The 24,225-nt window shown below is 35.7% G+C and overlaps 1 protein-coding gene across 5 annotated transcripts in view; it reads right to left on the bottom strand.

Annotated features, from left to right (window-relative positions):
- Positions 1-24,225, bottom strand: part of LOC110097248 (transcription initiation factor TFIID subunit 2) — a 114,944-nt gene that overhangs the window by 43,935 nt on the left and 46,784 nt on the right. For all 5 annotated transcript variants that reach the window (XM_020823515.2, XM_020823514.2, XM_020823516.2 and 2 more), the window contains exons 11-18: positions 23,364-23,432; positions 20,407-20,504; positions 20,001-20,318; positions 19,825-19,912; positions 19,299-19,424; positions 19,166-19,222; positions 7,812-7,891; positions 7,670-7,712 (exon numbers count right to left, since the gene is read on the bottom strand). In XM_020823515.2, coding sequence (XP_020679174.1) covers positions 7,670-7,712; positions 7,812-7,891; positions 19,166-19,222; positions 19,299-19,424; positions 19,825-19,912; positions 20,001-20,318; positions 20,407-20,504; positions 23,364-23,432 — 879 coding nt within the window. The remainder of the gene's footprint in view (positions 1-7,669; positions 7,713-7,811; positions 7,892-19,165; positions 19,223-19,298; positions 19,425-19,824; positions 19,913-20,000; positions 20,319-20,406; positions 20,505-23,363; positions 23,433-24,225) is intronic.

The raw sequence follows: 24,225 nt of genomic DNA, 5'->3' as shown, positions 1-24,225 counted from the left end.
CACAAGGACTCAGACTTTCCTGGATTAAACCTTTTTCCAACAGTTCAGATACTTGTTTAAAAAGTTCTTGATGTTCATTTGGACTCATTCTATAATGTGAACGATTAGGTAATGTAGCTCCAGGAATCAAGTCAATATGATGTTGAATATCTCTCATTCGGGGTAATCCAACTGGCAATTCATCAAGTATTAGATCAGAAAATTCATCGAGCAATGGTTGTATTTCTTTTGGAATCTCAAAATCTAAATCAAACTCTTTTCCAAATAACAAATATATCACATCATATTTTGTTAACTTGTTTGTGTTCAAAAGAAATTCAGAAGTGGAAGACTTGACAGGTTTCTTGTTCTTTGATACCGGATCAGGAATGTTTCTTTGTTATCTTTAATGAAAGAATATGTATTCTTTTCTCCATAGTGGATGGTTTTATGATCATACTACCAGGGACGACCTAAAAGGATGTGACATACTTCCAAAGGCACAACATCACAAAGAAAGATAAGAGAACCAGTTCCTCCAATCGTTAAGTTCACAGTGCATTGTTTATTTATAGGAACCTCACTTCCCTCTTTGAACCAAGATATTTTATATGACTTATCAAGAGGTTTCGTTTTTAGCTTTAGTTTGACCTTCGACTTAGAACCGCAAACCTTGGAATCCACCAAGATTGATGGGTATTGCTTTTGCCCCACTTGGGCCTCTCCACTCACAAACTCACTAAGAGATCATTCAAAGAGAGAAAACTTAGAACTCACAAAGAGATCCATAAGCACAAGCTGAATTTTTTTTTTTCATATTAATCATCATCTAGTACAATGCATGAGGCCTCTATAAATAGGCCAAAATGAAAAAAAAAATTAAAAGACATAAATGTCCTCGAGGCTACAATATCAAATGACCACCCATAAGGGTAAAACAGTAAAAACTGAAAAATAAAATGACTCAAAATATAAACTCCTGGTCGTGGCCGTCGATCTCCGACGTCTCCGATGGTACACGTGTCGAAATCGCTGATGATGTCCTCATCAATTTTCTACTTATTTTAAATTGCTATAATATGGTAAAACTCAACCTATTAACTAAAATGTCTCAAGTAAGGCTCCTATAGATTAGATGGTTGACATATAATATTGTGTATATGAAAGAAGAGGAAAGAATGATAATAGATATGCCAAAATTGTATGTAATTGATTCCAATTCAATGGTTTTAGAAAATTTTGGTGTAGGCTTGAATTGGATACGATCTAAATTGTGATGGATAACCTGACTCTTTGTAAATTTTAGATGATATTTTATTAGAATGTTTTAACTATTACTTGAAAGAAATTTAACTGATCATTTTGATGCAGGACTTATGCAAGCAAAAAATTAAAAAAACTCTAATTTTTGCAAGCAAAAGAAAAGGCTTCCTAAGAATATAAGAAAATACACAAAATACGACATTTAATACGAAATACAACTTTTATAGGATAAAGGCAACCCTTACAAAATTATGGCATAAAAACAAACACCTAAACTTGCTTTTTTTGATCGAGAAGAAATATACAATTGGCGTCCAAGTTGCGGAGAGAAGAAAGAGGTAAGAAGCCGAGACGAAGGAGAGGACAAGCTCGCAAGCTTTCCTAGAAGAAAAGAGAAATAGAACAAGCTCACAAGCTTTTCCACGAAGAAACCCGCAGGTTTAGTTCCAAAAATCAACACACAATCTCCTTTTTTTATTATAAAACACTTCATATTAATAGGGGAAAAGGGGCAACCAAACAGCCCAAAATACCCCCAAATAAAGCATTAAAACAAGGGAAGATAGAAGGCCAATGAGCTGTCCAGGAACATCACCCAATGAGTCACAAAGGGGACCAGCATTCAGTCTAAAAACAGAACCCGAACAACCACACAGAAAACCAAAAAATGCAGCCAAGAGGGAAGGAACGGACGGCCAGAGGAACCGGGACAGGCATCCAGGGGAATAGGTAACCAAGGGGAAAGGAACAGGCACCACAGGGATCGGAACAGGCAGCCAAAAAGGAACCAGTGCAGCAGCCAAAGGGAACTGGAACAGGCAACCACAAGGGGGAGGAACCAGCCACAGGAAAAGGACCCAGGAGGGGGAAACCGAAAAGTCATAGGGGAGGGCAGAAAAGGAGGTGGGAATGAATCTAATTTGGCATTAAATACATAATAATGAGCTGAATTTAGAAAAGAAATTAGCAGCTCACCAAAAGGGAAGTCCAAACATTAACTTAAATAATCCCCCCTCCCCCGTGCCTACATCAAGGATTAAAATATTTTAAACAAATGCGATAAGAGTTTGCACGATTTCTTGATTAGAACAATGAAAATTAAACTATTATCAATTAAAACAACAAAATAAAACAAGAGCGGGGTGCCTACGTTTAGGCTAAGCCGCTTGCCAAACACATGGAAAATCAAAATAAGTTAGAAATTCAACAACATGTAAGTAAATAGTTTTCAACAAAAATCTCTAATTTAACAATAAGGTTAGAAGCATAGAAAACAAAAATCCCTAATCTAATAATAAGATTAGAAGCATAGAAAGCACGCTCAATCCTACGTTTACTAAGCTTAGGCATAAGACGAAGCACGACTCCTTGTGATTCGTCATCACCTACAAGGTTAGGGGATTAGGAAGGTAATTAAAAAGGGGAAGAAGTTCACCTTTGTCAAAACCCAGAAATGAGTAGGCGAGATGTTGAAGAAGTTCGTCTTAGCATTCATTGAAGGTTCAACTGGAGAGGAAAAAGTCTCTCCCAAGCGTTGAAGTGTTGAAGGTAATGATCCTTTGTTGTCCTTGTCGTTTCCCCTTGAAAGAGAGAGAGGTTCCTTCAAGAATCCAAGTAGGAAGTGGCAAGAGAGGGTGACCGGCCAAGGGGGAAAACTAGGGGAGGATTGATTTCAGATTTTGAGAAGAGGATTATGGAGGGAAAGCTGAAATTAATTTCCAAATCAATTCTCTAGGTTTGGAAATAATTTAAATAGAATATGGAGTAAGAGAGAGTGGGCATGGAAAAGTAGTACAAAATTTGGGGATTTAATTCCAAGAGGGGGAAGCTTAATTTTGGAAAGGGATTAAGTGGGTGGGCCCTTGGGATTTTCGGCCAAGAGAGGGAGAGAAGTTTGGAATTGTTTCCAAAGTGGGGAATTGGGTTTTGGGAAAGAATTCCTAATCCAATCCTAGAGGGGCCGGTGGCATTGATGGAATTGGAGGGGATTGATGAGAGGGATTAAAGGTTTCTTAATCTGGTTTTAGGAATTAGGAAATGTTTTAATTAAATCCAAATGAATTTGAAATTCAAATTGGCTTTAATTTAGAAACTTTCCTAAAATAGATTTCTTAAATTAGGAAAGAAATTTTCAAATTCAAATTGCTTTGAAATTTGAAATTAAATATTCCCAAATTTAGAATAGATTTTTATGGAAAGGATTCAAGATGTGATTTGAATTTTGGAGGGAGGAGGAGAGAAGAGGGGCCGGCGGTTTGGTGGGCTTGAAGGGGGATTTCGGTGGGGTGGTGATGGGATGAAGTTGGCCGGTGGTTTGGGTAGTGGGAGGGGGTTTATGCTGTGGTGGTGGCGGGAAGTTGAGTGGCCGGCGACAAAGGCTTGGGAGAACCTTGGCCGGCGGCTAGGAGGTGGAAGAAGGGGCTAACGAGAAAAAGATAAGGAACCACGAACCCGACCGTCTCCAAGGTTGGTGGGTGATCCGATCTCCCTCTTATAGGGATTTCTCTCTCAAACGCTCTTACAATCCCACAAAGAAATCAAGGGGAAGAAAATTCATCATTCATTCATTCATTAACTTTCAAAGAGAAACATAGGGGCTATAAATAGCCTCGTACATAGGACTCAAAATAAGAAAGATGAAAATGCCCTCAGGGCTTACATACGACCTCCCGTAAGGGGTGAAAATGGGAAAAATAAAACAACATAAATAACAAGAGACAAATAACATAATAAAAACAAATACATGAAATGACTCAAGAATACATCGACTCGATCGTGGCCGTAGATCGACAGCTGCGACTCTGATATGCTTTCCATGCTCTGATGTCCCCATCACATTTGTTCTCAACTTGATATTCCAAGTACTCAGACTAGATCGAGACATAAAATGTGGGTTTCATTTTTTGGGGGCAAATGTGAAACTTTAGAATGATAATCAAATACATAATAAACTTAACGAGATGCATTTCAAGATTGAAGTTGTACAAGCAATTTCATTAGAAGCAATCAAGGATCATTGGGCCTAAAACCATAGTTAAACGCTAATCTGGATTGTAGTTAAAATTCATCTGCAAAAAGAAAAACCTTATAACTATTCTCAACACGTGTCATTTGACAATCAAGATCTTGGGTCTTTGAAAAAACAAAAACAAAGAAAAGCAGCTTTATAAGATTGAATTAACCCAATCCAAGTGCAAATATTGTTCTAATTGACAATCAAAATTGCAAAGAGCAAGAGGCCGGAATCCAATAGATAGTAAGCTTATCAAATCTAACACTACTACATACAAAACACAAACCACAAATGCAACATTAGTAATACATCAGATAATGAGCTTATCATATCACTTGACTAAGGTGCAATAATTACTAAAAGGGTCACGAATTGAAATGAAAATATGATCAGTCCCAAATGTTCATCTTCTGCAATTCAATAGTATAAACTTCTAATATGTTAAATTCAAAAAATTGGAGAGGAAAAGGCTTAACTTTATTGAACAGAACTATCCCTATTTATATCTATACAAGATAACTTAATAAAGAAATAAATAATTATAAAATCATGCATAATTGCTCTAATATAATCCTTCATAAATCAGCCAACTAAATATGGAAGGAGATCGGCTTGATCGAGGAGAGCCTCCCACGGATTCCCATCCTAACCGTGGGATCAAAATGCCAGGGGACGGCTAGGATTTAACAAGTGAGTCTCCCACAGATTCTCATCCTAGCCGTGGGATCAAATGCCAAGGGGACGGCTAGGAATTAACATTCCCCCTCAAGCTGGGGAGTACAAATATGTCATTCCCAGCTTGGTAATCAATCCCAGAAAGATAGAGTTATCGAGTCTCTTGATAAGAATATCTGCAAGCTTTTCTTTTGATGATACATGATTGATACATATAAGACAACGGTCTAATTTCTACTTTATGAAATGTCTATCCACTTCTATGTGCTTGGTCCTATCATGCTAAACCAGATTATGAGCTATGTTGATTGTTAATTTGTTGTCACAGTGTAGCTTCATGGGTTCATGGGTCCATCCCACTTAATCCTTAGGTTTTCTAAAATCATCTTGATCCATAATAGCTCATATATTATGAAATTCATAGCTCTGTATTATGCTTCTTCACTAGAGCTTGCTATCACATTCTATTTCTTGCTCCTCCATGTAACAAGGATTCCTCCAAGAAATGTGCAGTATCCTGAGGTAGATCGTCTATCTACTGGTGATCCTGCATAATCTGTAGTATATGCTTCAGGGATTATTCCACAGTATCTTCAGAAGAGAATCCTCCAATTAAGGTAGTGTAGTATTTTGTTTATAGCTTGCATGTGTCTTCTTTGGACTTTACATGAGTTGGCTGATCATGCATATAGCAAACGCTATATCTGGTATGATGTGCGAAAGGTAGATTAATTTCCTCACAAGCCTCTGGTAAGATCATTTATCTACATTTGGATCTTCTTTAGCTTCACCCAATTTGAGATTTAGTTCTACTTGTATTGGTGCTGGTTTACAAGCTCGTTTGTCTTTTTCTTTAAGAAGATCATTAATGTATTTTTGTTGTAAAATGAAGATTCCTTTGCTGGAGTGGGCAATTTCAATTCCAAGAAAATATTTTAATCTACCAAGATCATTGATCTCAAATTCCTTGCAAGATATTTCTTTAAAATCACTTTTACTTTTCATCATTCCCAATCAAGATGATATCATCCATTTAAACTAATAGAATTGTGACTTCCCCTGAGTCTAAGTGCTTGAAGAAAAATGTATGATCCCCTTGGCTTTGTCGATAACCATTAAGTAACATAACTTTAGAATCTTCCAAACCAAGCTCTAGATAACTGCTTTAGCCCATATAGAACCTTTTTTGCACACTTTGTTACCTCCAAATTTCTCCTTGAATCCTGGTGAAATCTCCATAAATATTTCTTCCTCCAAGTCCCAATGTAGGAATGCATTTCTGACATCTAGCTTTTCTAGATGCCAGTTGTAATTAGCCGCTAGTGAGAGCAGGATCCTCACGGTGTTCATCTTAGCCACCAGTACAAAAGTTTCCTATTAGTCAACGTCGTACGTCTGAGTATACCCTTTCGCTACCAATTTTTCCTTATACCTTTCCAATGTATCATCAGCTTTGTATTTCACAAAGAACACCCATCATAGTCGATTGGTTTCTTTCCCTATTAGTAGGTCGCTGATCTCTCATGTATTGTTCTTCTCCAGGGCCTGCATTTCATCTTTCATGGCATATTTTTCAATTTTCATTAGTGTAACCAGAAAATTTTTGTGAGAATGTGACAAGTCATGTAAGGATACAAAGTTGGTTATAGGGTACAAGGGAGGTTTTTTTGGCGAACTTGTGTTTTTCTTAATTTTAGGAGATTGTTCAGATTCTTGGATCTGCTCTAGAGAATAATTTGGATTTGTACACCAGGAATACACTTGCTCAAACCTCCTGTTATCCATAATAGCTTTGTCCTTATTTTTTCTAACTTTTGAGAAGGTTTTCCTAGCGGTATCCCATATGTCTTTTGTAGTAGATAAGAACATGAAAATATCATTAATTTATGGAATTATGGAATTCCACAATGATGACATGATCATTAAGTCTGCTTCATCCCATACCCAAAAAATATGATTTTTTTCTTTTGGCCCTACTCCAAGGTGGTTATTCATCTTTCCTTTCCTCTTCAAGTAGGTCAATCACAAATTGAGACCACTTCAAATAATTCTTCTCATTTAAGCGATAGGAAGATTGCATATTTTAATGATCTCCTCTTCCTAGGTGCACCATAGAGTTTTAGTCAAACCGGAATTTGCTTCAGACATTACGACAGCAAAGGATAGTGAAGGAGGTTATATCAAGTAGGGCAGCAATGAAGGTTGCATTGGTTATAGATAGGATAGCAACAACAAGAAAATGCTAGCAATGAAGGCACAACAGCACAAAAAACTCAAAATTCTGACAATGGCAATGAAGGCTTTGATACCATGTTAAATTCAAAAAATTGGAGAGGGAATGCTTACTTTTATTGCACAAAACTATCCCTATTTATAGATCTATACAAGATAACTTAATAAAAATAAATAATTACAAAATCATGCATAATTGCTCTAATATAATCCTTCCTAAATCAGCCAACTAAATATGGAAGGAGATCAGCGTGATCCAAGTGAGCCTCCCACGAATTCCCATCCTAACTGTGGGATCAAAATGCTAAGGAACGACTAGGATTTAACAGGTGAGTCTCCAACGGATTCTCATCCTAGCCGTGGGATTAAAATGCTAAGGGACGGCTAGGATTTAACATAATATAATGAGAAAGAAGCTTCAGTAAGTTTACAATTTAACAGCAAATAATTGTATACATATTAACTGCAATAAAATTTTATCTAATATTTCCTACCTCACAGCATTACCTCAAGAACAAAGTACTCTGGAACATCATGAAAGTCATTAGGCCTGAAAACATTGATTTGATAAGATAAGAAATTCATATTTACATAAATCAGCTGACATCACGATTCACGAAGCATTATAACCATTTAAGTAAAGAGCCACCTTGGCAGTCCAATATCAGCATCATATCTTCTGCTCTTGTAGAACTTGATTAAATGTACTAAACCGGCCCAATCAGATTCCTGAAGAAGTGAGAAGTTAAAATTTAATGTTTTGTGATACACCAAAAAATAATATAAGATTTCCAGTGAAACAAATGATCGGTGTAACTACTACACAATATGTGCTATGAGATACAAGGAAACCAGAAAAACGTGCATAAAACTATAAGAATACGATTGGAGCAAAAAGAGTGACATCAAACGAAAAAAAAGAGTGTAGAGGAAATTTAAATTCAATCTACTTAAACTAGAGTTTCAAAGAAAATATAATAATTGAAAAAGATATGAAAATCTAAAAAAAAAAAAAGGAAAGCTATGTTTTCGAGAAAAAAAAAAGTGGGTTATGCAAGAGGTTACTATGATGCTTCCAAGCAAGCAAACAAATCAGGGCTTTCTGAATGAAAGAGGCCTTAAAAAAATCATATATATGATATCGTTGCATACAGATCTTTCTGTGATATATTTGTTCCCAGCGTTAGTGTCTCCTTGGCTTTCTTAAGGAAAGACTGCTGGGATGAGACTGCTAAGTAAATTCATGCCCAATAAACTGCTTTTCCCCCTTCACCTTCTTCATCATCATTATCTTTATCCCGAAGGAGAAGAATAAGAAGATGATGATACTGCAGTCGTTCTACTGAGCCAATGAAGTTGGTTACTTCATAGATGATACAGAATGTTCTAGTTGATTGCAATCAAGCAAGATTTCTCCCAAAAAATTGTTATGACTATCCTTGGTGGCAACTTGCCTTCCAGGATAGTCATAACAAGTGAAATGTTGCCTCAAGAAAACAGCAAGGATTATTCAACAGCAACGTCAAAATTACCTATTCACCAACTACATTAATAGGCACATTGAGTTCTAGAACCCTCGCCAAGGGTTTTAGTGTAATATAATAAGGCCAAACACAAATGCAACACCACGCATTGGATCTCCCCACTTGGAATGGCATAAATCGATTCAATCCCTATTCCAAACCATCCTAAAATATGAACCCTCACAAAAGGGAAAACAAAATACAAAGAGTTATAAGCTAAAAAACCAAAGCATGACATCACCTAGACAGTAAAATTAATTTAGAGCCTTGCAACATCTTTAATCAAGAGTTCTCTACTGAAAGCAATGAGGGTTATGAACCATTTGAGCTTGGGAACACGTGATATCTGAAACAAGATCAACGGGTCCTTTATAGTAAGAAAATATTTGGATAATGTTTATCAAGTCTTGTCTCCCAAAAAGTAGTACAAAAGTTTTCAGCGCCAATAACAATCAAGCGTATGACTTCAAATAGCTGAATGCAAGGGAAGCTACAAATCAAATGGTATAAAAGGTTAAAGATGATGCAAATAAAATAGAAAGTTGCAAATATAAGACTAAACTCGAGTTTTCTATGCTACAAACTTTAATAGTTTAATCGTCCATGTACAACATAAACAACTTAGAAAGATCTTTCTAAATTTGGAATGCAATGGATCATGAAGAATCATTCTTTTTCGTGAAATAATTAATTGTGATAATAATTACTTGATATTTTTATAAAACATTCATGATAATTAAATAAATCTATTAATAAATATAGCAAATTGACTTTCAATCCTTAACATCACTCAAATGAGCACCTAGGATGGCGCTTAGGACATCAGGCATTGGGTGCTCATCACCGTAAAGATGCTCGGGATTTTTTACAACTTCGTTGTCATCATGCTTGCATTAAAATTGCACAATAAAGCATTCAAGCATTTTCTTTTTGTGAGAAAGATGCAAACCTCAATTCATTTTGAGGCATGATGATGTGAAACTAAATGCGGTGACAAGAATTGTAATTAAGAGATTAATAAAGTTATAAACCTTGTGTGCTACCAATAAAATCTAGCTTACTCAAGTGGAAGTTTAAAAAAGATATCATGAAAGATTAAGCAATAGCAATAGATTACACTTTGAGATTACTAGAACTTGCAAACTAATAACCAAAGATTTAGGTAATGCAAATAGCCAATTATAACAAAGCCTCAAATTTAAAATCTAGATCTTTCACCTCAAGGTCCTTCACTCAACTCTTGAAAGTGGAGGCTAGCGGAGGAGGATTGCAAGCACGCTTAGAGATGCCACATCACACAAGTGATGCCGAGAGGACTAGTCGTCGGGGAAGAAGCGGGAGTTGGGGAAGCGGGTGGGCGTCCAAGAAGAATCCACGGAGTTCTCGGTCGTTGAAGGTCGATGGTTCCGGCAAGGCAATAAACGATACGATTGACATATCGTTCTACGGTGACGTTGTACTCCCAATCCGGCTCGTAGAAGGGGGAGAGGAAGATGTCGATCTCCCCGTGTTCGGTGTATGCGAAGCCATGATCAACTTCCGGATCCGCCATGCATCCTTACCGGGAGATGAAGTAGTCCCAATGGAAAGAAGGGGGAAGGGGAAGTGGAGGTTTAGAGGGGTCGGCTAGGATGGGGAGGCCAAAAGGAATTGCATAAAATCTGAAATAGTTTCAGATTTTAGTGGTTTGGGAGGGATTTGATTTGAAAATTCAAATTAATCCAAGGGGGGAGAGGGGCGGCAATGGGGAGGGGAGAGAAGCATAGGAGTTAAGAAAGTGGGGCCCAAGGCTAAGTAAATAAAACCTAATTAAATCTGAATTTTAATTTCAGATTTGATTATATTTTAAGTAACTTCCCCAAATAGGTTTAATATGAGAGGGAAACAAATTTGAATTTCAAAATAGGCTTTACTCCTCTTAATTGACTTTCCTAATTTGATATAAACTAATTAGGAAGGTGGATAAATTAAGAGATTTGAAATTAAGACAAGAGGGAGGATCCAAAGGGGGCGGCGAGACTTTTGGTGGCTTGGAGCCGGCCACCTGGAGCCGGCGGGATAGCAGCCGGGCGGGGAGGCTGGCAGAGCCGCTGGTGGCGGGCCGGCGGTGGGCTGAGGGGGCCGGTGGAAGGGAATTTGAGAGGAGGGGAGTTTCGGTTAGGTAGAGAAGGAAGAAATTGGGTTTTAGGAAAAGAAGAATTGTCGGATCTACAAACCTCGAACAACACCTTCAATAGAACTCACAAAGAGATCTACAAGCGCCACTTCCGCAAGAACTCACAAGGAGACCTTGGAAAATTCATGAACTCACAAAGAGATCAAAAGAGAAATTTCATTCATTAACAACTAAAACTCATACATTGCATGAGGCCTCCTATAAATAGGTCAAGATAAAAATAAAAACTGAAATGACACAAATGCCCTCAAGGCTACATAAGTGACTCAATTCCCACAGGGGCAAACTAGGAAAAAAGAAATACAAGCATGAATAAAATACAAATAAATCAGAAATAGAGGCTCTGGAACGTAGCCGTCGATCTGCGTCTCCGGCGATGGTACACGTGTCGAAATCTGATGTCCTCGTCACATGAACCTCAATATTAAATCATTAAATTAATTAAAAATATGAAAAATAAAGTATTTGACAAAAATCCTCGGAGGACTCAATAATAAATAACACCATAAAATTTTGAGCTCATTTTCCTCTTAATAAAATTTGAGAATAATCCAAAAGTATGAAAGAAATATTACAAAAAGTTACAGAAACACTCACGAATAAGGAAATCTAAAATAGGCAAGTAAACATAAACAATAAGACTAAAATAAAATAAAAACGCATACCCTTAAATGACTAAGTTATGCATACGACTCCAAATTAAAAAATCTCACTCCCACGTAGGCTTTGAACTATCAAACAACTTTTTTCTAGATGTTTGTCGTCCGTAATCCTTCATTAAAAGTAAACATTGAGACCTCCATAATGTCACGTAGTCTTTGAACTATCAAATAAAAAAACCTAACACCCTCTAAATCCTTCAATAGAGGCATACACCTCATTACATATGGCTCAAGACGTACCTAAAATAATTCACAAGAAATCAAGGATACATAACACAAATAAAAATAAGGTCAAAACTAAATTTCTAAGAAAAGATCTAGAAGCTTGTTAAAAATATTTAAATCTTTTCTGTTCTTTAAAATGTATTGTGTCTTCTTTCCATGACTAGGGCCCATCCAAAAGTATTCTAGAGATAATATGTTGAACCAGATTGATTTATCATCAATGGAAAAACTTGAAATGCATATGTTGTAACTTTTTCGTCAAATGTTCCAAAAACTAGAGAGAAAGAAATAATCCCATGACTTTAACAATATACTTGATATAAGGACCCCTTCAAGAGGAAAATGAATAGTCAAGAGGCAAAGCGGCATTAAAAACCACAAAATGAGAGTAAGAAAAGTCATCTTCAACTGTTAGAGAAGCTACAAATGAAAAATAGATGAATAGCATCGCAGGGAACAAAATTGTAAATTACACATGATGTAGAAATTTTGAAGCCTAATTATGGAAAAAAAAAATTGCGTGGGATCTTCCTAAAAAACATAGTTCATAAAAAGAAAACTATTTTCAAAGAACCAAGGCCTCCTAGATCTAGTTATACGATGAATGAAAACCATGCATAAGGAAAAAATAGAAATAGTTGAAAGTATACATTTCATTAGAAGAAAAGCATTACTTTAAAAAGTCACAAATTGAACTCAAGTGTATTCAGTCCAACTCAAAGTAACGAAAAGATTTAAAAGGTCATTAAACTGATGGAAATGATTGACTCTTTTCCAATGAAGATGCCAAATAATAGAATAGAGTGGAGATCCCACCAAGAAAGTAGAAAAACAGCTTGAAATGATGATGATAAAGTTTGATTAGTGGCAGATTATGAATAGAGACATCTTAAAAATAATGACCTTTCACCATTATGAATACTCCGAGAGATCATATAAGAAAAGGAGAAGACACTTTTCTAACTCTTTTTATGAATTGCAAATCATGAGAACTTCAACCCAATAAAAAATCAAGTGATGAGTGCTACTCGACTACTGTTGTTTATGATTTTACTGGCCAAGGCTTTTGAGGCCACATGATTAGGTTTCCAAATCCATTAAAACCAATCCCTACCTTTTTTTTTCTTTTGTATGCCTGGGATTTTTAAAATCGTCTAATCAAAACATTTCACTTCTGCGTTATATTTAAAGCTGGTGATGGGGGAATGATGATGGGTCAATCAAGATAACATAGTTCTGTCATCTTGGGGTGTCATGGTCCATAGTCTACTTAGTCAGAGGAGGTAGTCGACCCAATCTGATAGAAGAAACCTTGTCGAAATTCATGGGTTGCTTTGTCCAAGAATACCGTATAGACTTGAGGTAGATATTTACCTAAGATAATGAATTTAAGTTAACCTTATTTAACAAAGGGTTTTGTATCTTATAGAGTGCACCCTATAAATTATTATTCAATGGATTTTTAACCATTAGGGAACATCCGGGCTTTGGTGGTGACCATAATATAGTAGTGCCATTTTATAACAAAATCATTCGGTCAGACAGCCCATGCCACATCCCTGCTGGCAATGAATCAATTGAGAATTAATTGTAGTAATACATTTCATAAGACATATGCTCCTTATGAGCTAAAGTTATTCTTCAATTCATCATCCTCTTCAAACCGTTGTAAAGCATGGATGGATTTTAATTTTAATTTTTTTTCATGATATATTGTCATTTAAATGTTTAGAATTTGATAGATACTAATTTTTTGAAATTTTAATAGACTTTGAGAATTGACCCCTCCAATTTAGATTTACATTCAATGCAACCATCATCGGGTTGATTTTGCAATCACTTTAAAATATTTATATTTCCACTAGGGTTCATGGGCATTTTGAAAGGCAGTATCCTCTTAGATTGAAATTTTCTATCAATATGGCCATCATCGGGGTGGTTGAGAACTTAAACAAATCTATGTTTCCTTGTCCACCATGAATCTATGTTTTCATCTCAATTATCATGACGACTCTTTGACATTCATTGGAGATTTCATGCCATACCTAATAGGTAGAGCTCTTGTTGATCTCTATTTGCAAGTAAGTTGTATTATCTATTGAGAGCATGCATCATATTATGTCATGAGATTTGATTGTGTTTTCTTGCACTTAATTTGGACCTCTTAGTTCACCAATCATGATTTCATTCAAAGCATTATATCATGTTTCTCTATGCTTAGTTCAAGTTCTCCATTGTCATGAACTTGGTTACATATATATTTTGTTCACTTAAGTCCATGTATAGTCCTTTATAATTCAACTAGGTTTAAATCCAAATACATTTTAAGATTCAAATTAGTTGAATTTAATTCGCTTGATGTTCAAATCAATGTTCAAATAAAGTATGAGTTCAAGTTCATAAGTCCCCTGTTGTCCAAATAAAGTTCATTGTTTGTTCCAAGTCATTGTCTTTTTCAGACAAAATTTCAGCAGCCTCCCAGCGTCTCCCTCGTTTAGGGGAAAAAACCAAGAAAGACGTGCACGATCGGTGTTTTGAGACACTGCGACCGTAATTTTCGCCATCCACCATGTCAAGAAAGGCATGCATGTGTCTTTAAAAGACGATATTTAAAAAAAATAGTTCTTTCCCCGCTTACGGGTACTTATATTTTTGCCCCGCCATGCTAAGAAAAGCGCGCATAGCGGCCTACTTCGTTGTAAGTACCACACCAAGTTCCCTCCCACCACGCTAAGAAAACTGTGCATGGGTGGTCCCTTCGCGCGCCACGAACATCGAAAAAGGACTTTATGGGCATTACCCGTCTCGTCACAAGCACCGGAGCGAACTTCCTCCCACCGTGCTAAGAAAAACGCTCATGGGTGGTTATTCGCCCTGTTGCAAGTGCCGAGAGCGGGTTCTCCCAAGTTTAGGAGGTTAAACCTTGGCGACTGGCGGCGACGAAAAAAGCATACAAATATATTTCATCTTTTTTATTCTTTTCTTTCTTCTTTTCTCTTTTCTTTCATTTTTTTCTTAGCAACAACAACAACAATAATAATAATAATAACAATACAACAAATAATAATAACAAAACAAATACATGAGCCAAGTTTTGGCATGATCTCAGTAAATGCAGCGAAGCATGGATAAATACTCCTTTGTTGAATGTGTATGGTGTCAACAATTCTACTAGAGTCCTCTATAGTGATGATAGTATGATCTCAAGCAAAATGGGAGCTGCCCTCACTTCAACAATTGCACAGTTGCATGACAAACCTTTGAATGTCTTCAAACAATTTATTAGTAACAGCTCCGGACTCTTTAAATGGACATGACATGGAGTGCCAAACCAATTCACTTGGGCGAACTACATTACTTGTCTTCAGGAATAATAGACCCACAGTTCTTAAGTTTCAAAAATGCAGGAAATGTTGAGAAGAAATCAAATGCCATTGGAATAGACATAGCTTTCAGTTCTTCCTGAATGGAAGAGTATCATCTGATTGGCATTATCACTTAAATATTTCTTTCTATTGGATCATTCTTTCATTATGCGACTATTTTATAAAAAATCCTAACCAACTGACAGTTCACAAATGCCTAAATCCCCCTTAACGGAAAGCCCACTTGAGCGTTTCTGGAATTAGCTTTTAATCGAATTTGAAGCCCAATTTTCTTTTATATCTAATGTAATGTTCCTTGCACCTACATCTATGCATCGTCATCAAATTTATCAATTTAGATTTTATCTTCCATCATTGGCATCATTATTCCCCTAGACTTTAGTATTGTAAAGCCTCCTAAATCCTTAACCTCCCAAAATTTCACTTCCAATAATCTTCAAATTCCACATGATAGTGCATGAAAAAAGACTTGTGTATAGCTAGATTTTCATTTTTATCATCATCATCATCATTTTTTTAATTTATATGATTTTGTTATTATTACATATTTATTTTTATTTTTTAATTAATTTTGTGTGGGGTCCTTTGTTTGTTCAAAATTTCATCAACCTCCTAACATCCCACCCCTCATGTAGGAGCTGTCGGGTAGGCATTTGCCTTTATTCGTCGATCGAATCAAAGATAAGACGGCATGATGTCTTCGTATATTCATTTCTCAAAGCCAAATCAAAGATACAATGGCATTGGTCTTCTTTAGTTCTTCTCTTGGCCAAATAAAAAATATAACGTCGAATCTTCAATACATGTTGTTTAAGCAAGAAAGAAAGAAAATAAATTTATAATTGTTAGTTAAAGAAGAATGGTGACGACGACGACCGGTTTGAAGGCCAATGGCCAGATGTTAGGACGATAAGGAGAGCAGGAGACTAGGTCGGGTCGATCGAGTACAAAAGGTTGTGAAAGAGAGCGGGAGTCCGGGTTGGTTAGCAGGAGCACACGAGCATGGGTCTCGGGTCGGAATCGCTGGAGCGGGTGCCAGAGGGCTTGTTCATGAGCGTGCGTTTATCGATTGGGGACGGAACAACGGGCTCGGAGTCTGGCTAGGTCGCTCGCATGCGGGAAGGAATCAGAGATGGGAGCAATGGTGGTGTTGGCGGGGTCGTGAGTGCGTGAGAGCGAACGGACAGAGGGAATTGAGGCCTCTTGCATGCATCTGATGGAGATTAGAGAGAACAACTAGTGAGCGATTTTGTGCGTAACAGTCGAATGCTCTTCTGAATAGGTCATGCATGCCATTTTGAGGAAATGTACGAGTAGTTGTGTCGTTTGAGCGAATACTTGTGTTGTTTGAGAGCAAACCGCGTGAGGTGGTGCCGCGACGTGGGATGGTTCGAACGGGTTGGTTGGGATGAAGGTGCAAGTGGCTGAGTTTGGGCGAATCAGGTCTGGAGGGGCTTAGTGGTCAATAACTTCATGGGCACGAACAATGCAATCAAGAGTTCCTCTTACTTCAATAAAAACTCTTTGGGATTGATAACCCATATAGTGAAGATGGGGTTTAAGCCAATACTTTGGGGAAGATTCTGAAAATCCCATTAAGGAGACAAAAACAACAATAACAACATCAAGTCTTTATCCCACTATGTGGAGTCGTCACATGAAACTTTTTTCTCCATTGTGTCCTATTAAAAGTTAAATTCTCATTTAAATCTAATAAAGAAATATCATTTCTAATATTTTATAACACAGTCTTTTTAGGTATGCCTCTCCATTTCTTAACATAAGTCAAATCTAATACATCTACTTTCCTAACCGGATCATCAGAAGGCTACAGTTTTATGTGATCAAACCATCTAAGGAGACTCTCTCTAATCTTATCTTCCACTAGAGCTACTCCAAAATTTTCAAGTATATGCTCATTTCGTATCTTGTCTCCAAGAGTAAAGCCACTAATCCGCCCGGACATCCTCATCTCTACAACACTTTACTAAAAATTATGCTTCTTTTTTAATGGTCAACATTATGCATCATAAAGCATTGTTGGTCTAACCACCATCTTATAGAATTTTCCCTTAAGTTTGAGAGAGACTTTTCTATCACTCAACAAGCCCGATGCATTCCTCCACTTGAACAATCCAACTTGAATTCTACTAATAATATCCATCAATTTCACCATCACTCTGAACAATAGACCCAATATATCCAAAAACATGTACTCTTATTAATGACTTGATCACCCAGAGTTACAATTAAGGAGACTAATAGGTCCAAAATCTTTAGAAACTCTCATATCTGTTTCATAAAAAAGGGAAAATAATAGCATAACTCAACCTATTGAGAGAGGCCTTACTGAAGAATATATCCTTAAATGCATGCCTTCATTAAATCAAGATAAATAGAACCTCATCTCTCCTAAAGAACCTAAATATAAAAACCATTCAGGCCAGAAGATTAGTTTGCACCCAAATCAGATGTAACAACTAATTTTCCCCAATTTTAAAGGTGAGTCCAACAGAGAGAGTGGTCATAGTAAGAATAAAGCTTACAAAAATTGATCGAATACTTGTCAAGAATGTTCTTGCAGAATTGTTTTTTAAAAGTAAAGGTTAAAGGCATCAAGTAATTCTTTTTTATCAGAATTCTTCCAAAAATCGTTTGAAATTATCTTTGATACCAATAAATTTCCTCTTTCCAAAGTTTACAGAGCCATTACTAACTTGTTTTAGCTCTAATTTCAATTTCAATGAGTTTACTGAACATTGAATTTTTTTTCTCCCCCAATCTCATTTCATAAGCATTAAAACACCTAAGAAATCCAAGCATCAAAAAAGGCTTTTGACCCACTATCTTGAATATAGAAATTCTTCTACCATTTTGGAAATCATTTATTTAAAGTTATCCAAATTAAACTAACAATTTTCAAATCAAAATTAGTGGCATTTGCAAAATGGTGGTCAGAATTAAAGATAATCAAACAATGATCATGGAAGAATTTTTTTATCACTTTTTGTCCACCATTAGAAAAGAGAGCAATGAAGAAAAAACATAATGAAACAACCTAATCTAAAATGATGAAGACTACATGAAAAATGACATGTTTAGAATGCTAAATTAAAATCCACATATTAAAAAAACAAGGCCCGAAGGGTACAATAAACAATATGAACCAACACATCCATACAAATTAACACATTCCTATGGAATTTAATATCAAGCCAACATTCAACGCAAAATCATGACATTCAATGAGATACAAATGTGATGACAAGAAGATGCTTACAACAATTCTAAAGATAAAAAGAAAAATCCTTTCCTGCTTCATTGTTTATACACATGGTTAGATCATGACATGCACACATACAAAGAATTACTTTAGTATGCAACACGTTAAAATGGGAAAACCTTGGAGTTGGATACATATCAAAATTACCACATTGGGCAATTACAATTTAAGTCAAAAAAAAAAAAAATGCAACCAATGTTGACTGCAACATCTCAAAACATATCAGAAATTACCACATTCCAAGAAAATATACATCTTCAACAAGGACTGAACGAGTGTGAGGAAAAGAAACACGTTGAAATGATTGGACATTTTCATAATAAATTCCATTCAAGTTGACAAACTGCAGCATGTGTACTTTTTCTTTCTTTTATGAAGAAGAAGACGAAGAAAAAGCTGGACCTAAACCTCCCACATTAATGAAGAACAAAAAGAAGGGTATCTAGACAGCAAACAACAGTCGGTCATTATAAATCATAGAAGCTGACTATTAAAAGAAATATTAAAAAAAACTGTACCATGAAATGCGGGCAACATCCTGATCTTAAACTAATATCAAGCTTGTCTAAAGCAGACATTTATGTGGTAATTAACAATGGACTAAGATGGAATTTGAACTAACAATAATCAATTAACAGGTTAATTAAAAAAACAGAGACAACAGCATCGAATTTAGATAGTTTAAGCTAGATTTTTGCCTCAATGCAAATATTACTAGAAAACATACTCAATGTGATAAGCAGACTACCTCGGAAGCTGTATGTGCCAATGCATATGCTGCATCAATTCTAACCCTCCAAAAAGCCTGAAAACGAAGCAGTTAGTCAACAAGTAAAAACATGAAAGAGGTCCAATGAATGTCATTCCAGCAGTGACAAGACCTTTGAGTCGCTAAGGAAGTTGTTCAAAGCATTAACCACTGCAAACGAATGTTCTGGTAGATTTTTTAGCGCTTCAATTGCCTGTGCTTGAGCAACCACATCTTTTTCTTTCTCTAACTGATTGATCTGGAAATATCATATAATTAATAAACGAAATAACAAAATAAATAATGCATCAAATGATCAAAAGAAACAAGCTTTTCAAGAACCAGCACACAATTTGCGGGTACTTGCATTCGTCAATACTCATTTCAGAGGCATGAAAAAAGATACATGAACAGGCAACATTGTATAAATATGTTTTGATGGAAATTCCAAACAAAAAGTAATAAAAAAAAAATACAAAGCATATACAAAAATAATACTACATGACCACAAACAAGAAGTGGATCAAGAAAAGGGTAAGAATAAAAGTAGTGAGAAAAAGGATCTACACATAGAAAGGTCCAAGAATGGATCTTGCAGAATAATTGCTGAACAAGAACCAAACTTTTTATATTGTTAATCATGTAGATTACACGCTTACCCACATATGAATGGGCTGATGAAAATGAACATCAGCCAGAAATTCCATCTCAGGGTCCACACGGATCCATAACAATGGAGAATCCATACTGCAGAAAAATATATTTATAATTCTTTGACAAAAAATAAAATACCAGAAGACAAAGAACACCGATACTTAAAAGCTATAGCTATCACCTTGTCCGCATATCTTGACTAGGAACAGTATCAGTATTATCATCAGATCCATCAGCTTTTGAACCCTTCTTTGGTTTCAGAATTCTTTTAGCAGCTAGCTTAGAGTGGCACTGTATCTCTAGCAGTTGGCAAGCTTCCCCAGCCATAGGCAGAATTGGGTGATCATACATTCCATCAAGCTCATGAATTCTAATGCTCATCATTCCAGGCCAACCAGTATCACTATCTTGGTTTTCATTAGATCCAACCTTCACGGTGCAGCCTCTAAGGACAGCCAATTCAACCATGTTCCTCCTCTTGTTATAAGAGAATCCCATCCTTTAACGAAACAAAACTAAAAAGTAAGAACTAAATTATTAATATATAAAACACAAAATGGAAATAAAAGGAAGCGAAAAAGTAAAACCTTAATACGGGGCATCCACAAGACTCTATCCAGCGAGGAAAAAAATCCTTAAGAAATGGACGTTCAAGGTTGCCAACTTTATTAGCCAGATGCCTGAACTGAATAATAGAAAATGAAAGAATTTGTCAGCAAATAGGACGACACAAAAAACCAGTAGAAAAAGGAGGTGTTGACCCATCTGCTGTACCGAAAAAACAAAAGAAAAAAAAATCGTGCGTACCTCGCTGCCATCCCACGACCTACGCACGTCGTTCGCACGATCGACATCCCTTCTCCCACGACTCTGCCGCGTTGTTAAAATGAGCACGAAGTGCTCTCTTTCGCGTTTCTTCCTCTTCTCCACGCGACTCCGCTCCCTGGACCCCACAGGAAGCCTGAACTCATGAATAGCAGGCAAGATTGTGAGGACAAGGGCAGAAAACAAAGATTAATGTCAACTAAAATAGCTGCACAATACCATCATAGTAATTAGATTAATGAATTCTAGTCGGCGTCAGTCTGATAAAATTCATTCTCCAATCGTTACTACTAAGTACTACATAATCGGATGTACCTTAATTGGTGTTACTTATTAAGAAGATGACGAGTTTCTTCTCAGAACGAATGTATAAGCAAGTATAGCAGATACACCTTTTACTTTGCAAAATACCAATCTAAAAGATTCTTAGCTTATCCTGCTGCAACTGCCATTTGAATAGACTAAGCCAAGTCATTGAGACCATGAATTCAATTCAGAGACTAATAATATGAATCCCTAAGCCATAGATATGACAACACCCACCCTCAACCCCAATAAATAAGAAAAACTTAAGGGAAAACCCATAATAAGAAATAAAGCTAAGAAAATATTACTTTTATAAGAGAGCAATTTGTACTTTCTAATATGATTACTTAAGCCAGGGATCTGAAAATATTCCCTCAACCCCAAGAAAAAAAAAGAAAAATCAAAGAAAATCCAAAATAATAAATAAAGCAAAATAAAGGTTTCTTTCATGAGAGAGCATTCAGAAACCTGTGGCCATCATATCAGATACCAATAAAGATCATCTACATTATTTGCCCTCAAATATAAGTTCTGGCAGAATACAATTAAAGAGAATAGACATTAAGCAAATGATAATATTGAATGTTTTTATGCAAGATGCCAAATGCTAGACTCAATCATTCAAAAAATTTGTTTGAAGAAAAAAATACAATCTTTTCAATCATCTTCAAAATCTTTTTCAGATGAAGTAAACTTTCTGCCATTTTTTTAATCATTTAAAATATTTATTTCATTATGGAGCTGTATTTGGCAGTATTTTGAAGCAAAGTGTTTTTATTTTACATTTTACACATTAGATTTTGCCTTCCCTATTTGAAAACTAAATTTACTCTTCTAATTCTAGCTCACAACCCTCTAGGTACTTCTATTCTCTCTACTGTGCTTGTTAAAAATCAACTCCATCCAAATTACAATTATCCTTCATTATAACAATTTAGCACTTCATCCTTCCTATAAATGGCCGTGTTGGGTTGTTGACCATAACTGAGAACTCCCTGACTTTAGCTTTGCCTCTATAACTAAAAAGCCTCAATTAAATCAAGTTTGTTCAAGAACAAACACAGACAAAAGTGGGAATTATTAATATGCCCAATCTACTCGCAAGTCAACAACAACAAGCCTTCCACCTAGTACGTGGGGTCAGCGACATGAATCATTTTTCTCCGATCTATTCACAAGCCAAGCACACAAAATTTTATATCCACCCCATGAAATAATAAAAAACAATATTTGCAATATAATAAGGTTAATTAAATTATAATTAGGCTGATTAAAATTTGACAAAGTCAATTCATACATGAATTTTGTAATTGGGGCCTTTAAATATTTCAGTTGAACCCAATTCTTAAAATTAGAGTTTTACTTTTCTTAACTAACCCTAGATATTCAATCAAGTTGATTGACCCAATTATGAGATTTACAACTTCATAACAAAGATAAAAACAAACTTGATAAATATAAGAAACATGTCACTAGTACTACAAGAAAATAATTTAAAGAGGTCTGACATCAAAATAGCATGATCAAATATATTGCTTCAAGTTAAAGATTAGCTAGGTAATCATTTGCTAATTTGTCCAGTCTTTTTTAAATTTCACTGTGATTTTGTTCTGCCAACTTAAATATTTGCTGGATGTGATTTACAAGCTTTGAATTAATTCTATACATAAAGGAGACATAAAACTTCATTACCTTACTTTTTTATGCAACAAAGTTGATAGATATATTTCTGTGTACACAAAACCATTTCTTGAAATTTTGAAATATAGCTATTAATGAACTCAGGTTTCAATTGTTTGCCGAGACAGTGAAAATCAACTCGCACACAGATTTGGTTATCACAGAGCTCAATGCAACCCACCAAGTATAACAATCACTGGATATGATATTGCTACCCATGATCAAAGAGCCATTATAGTCGGCGAGAGGGAGAAATATTCAAGGAGAAATATTCAACTTATAAACTAGTTCCTGACGTCTAAATAAATGGACCAAACTTATTTAAGAACTTCCAAAACTCTTCCAAAAAACTTTTCAATGATAATTTCACAGCAAATTCAATTAAAAACAATATATTAAATAACCAAAACCATTCCAAAATTAAGAAACTTATGCTAGAAAATACAATAGATTATAAAGTTTGAAGAAGTTTACATGAAGCACACAAACGACAATGAAAAGTTGATAGCACAAGATCATACACTGATAGATACTAAATCATCCAATATGAATAATAGAAAGATCTTATAGCAAACCAATGTGACAACAAAATAAAATAGCCATGTCCTAGTTAGAATAAGTGCTTATAGTTGGTATGCTCAATAAGTTATCTAAATCAACCAATTGAAACTAACAGTGACACAGAACAAAGGACACATTTTCCTAAAAGCAGAAGATGATGAAACATGCTAACCTCCTTTGTACTAAGAGCTCTTGTGAGGTGGCACGGATCTGGAGCCCTTTCAACAATGACCTGGAGGATCTGGACATTTTAAAAAATGAGGAATAAGACAAGAACGCAGGCATTATGTGGGGATGAATCAGTAAACTAGATCCACGAATTATTCAAGATACATTAAGTTCAAGAATGCAATAAACTGTCGAAAGAACTAGAAGTTGAAGAAAAATAAAGTATTTTAATCAGCAAATGTCATTAACAAAGAATTTTATAAAACCTCCATATAACTTATCCAATTGATGAGACGGGATATTATTTTTAAGCATGTTATTCAAATCCCCTAATTTTTACTTATTTACGAACAAGAATAATTTAAATGAATTAATCTAATTATAATTAAATTCTCTCTTCAATTATCTTATTCTACCTCCCTTTCCATTGTTTTCCCCTCCAATGCACCTCAATTCACATGCTCCAGCAGCTACATCGACCTTGCATGATGTTAAGAAAGAATTACAATAGTATCCTACACGGGGTCATGAAAACCCATAAAAAGAGTCACAAAAGCGAGCTCCAAATCCACAAGAATCCAATGGAATAATGCAAATGAGATCTAGCTGACACCTCCTTTCCATCTTGGTTGACCAATAATAACAACAAGCCTTTATCCCATTATGTGAGGTCAACTACATGAATCCTCTTTCTCCATTGTGTCATATTAAGAGTAAAACTCTCATTTAAATCTAATAAAATTTTCTTGGATGGCCCTCAAAATAAAAAATGAGAGATATGCCATCAAATACCGAATGATATATAAAAGACAAAAATGAATTAACACCATCCCAATTCCCTAAACCTGAGACTGAGTGCATCCATT

This window comes from Dendrobium catenatum, unplaced genomic scaffold (genome assembly GCF_001605985.2).
Source record: "Dendrobium catenatum unplaced genomic scaffold, ASM160598v2 fragScaff_scaffold_183, whole genome shotgun sequence".
Taxonomy (NCBI): Eukaryota; Viridiplantae; Streptophyta; class Magnoliopsida; order Asparagales; family Orchidaceae; genus Dendrobium; species Dendrobium catenatum.
Note: the sequence above shows the minus strand (reverse complement) of the source record. Positions and strands in the feature narration are given on the sequence as shown.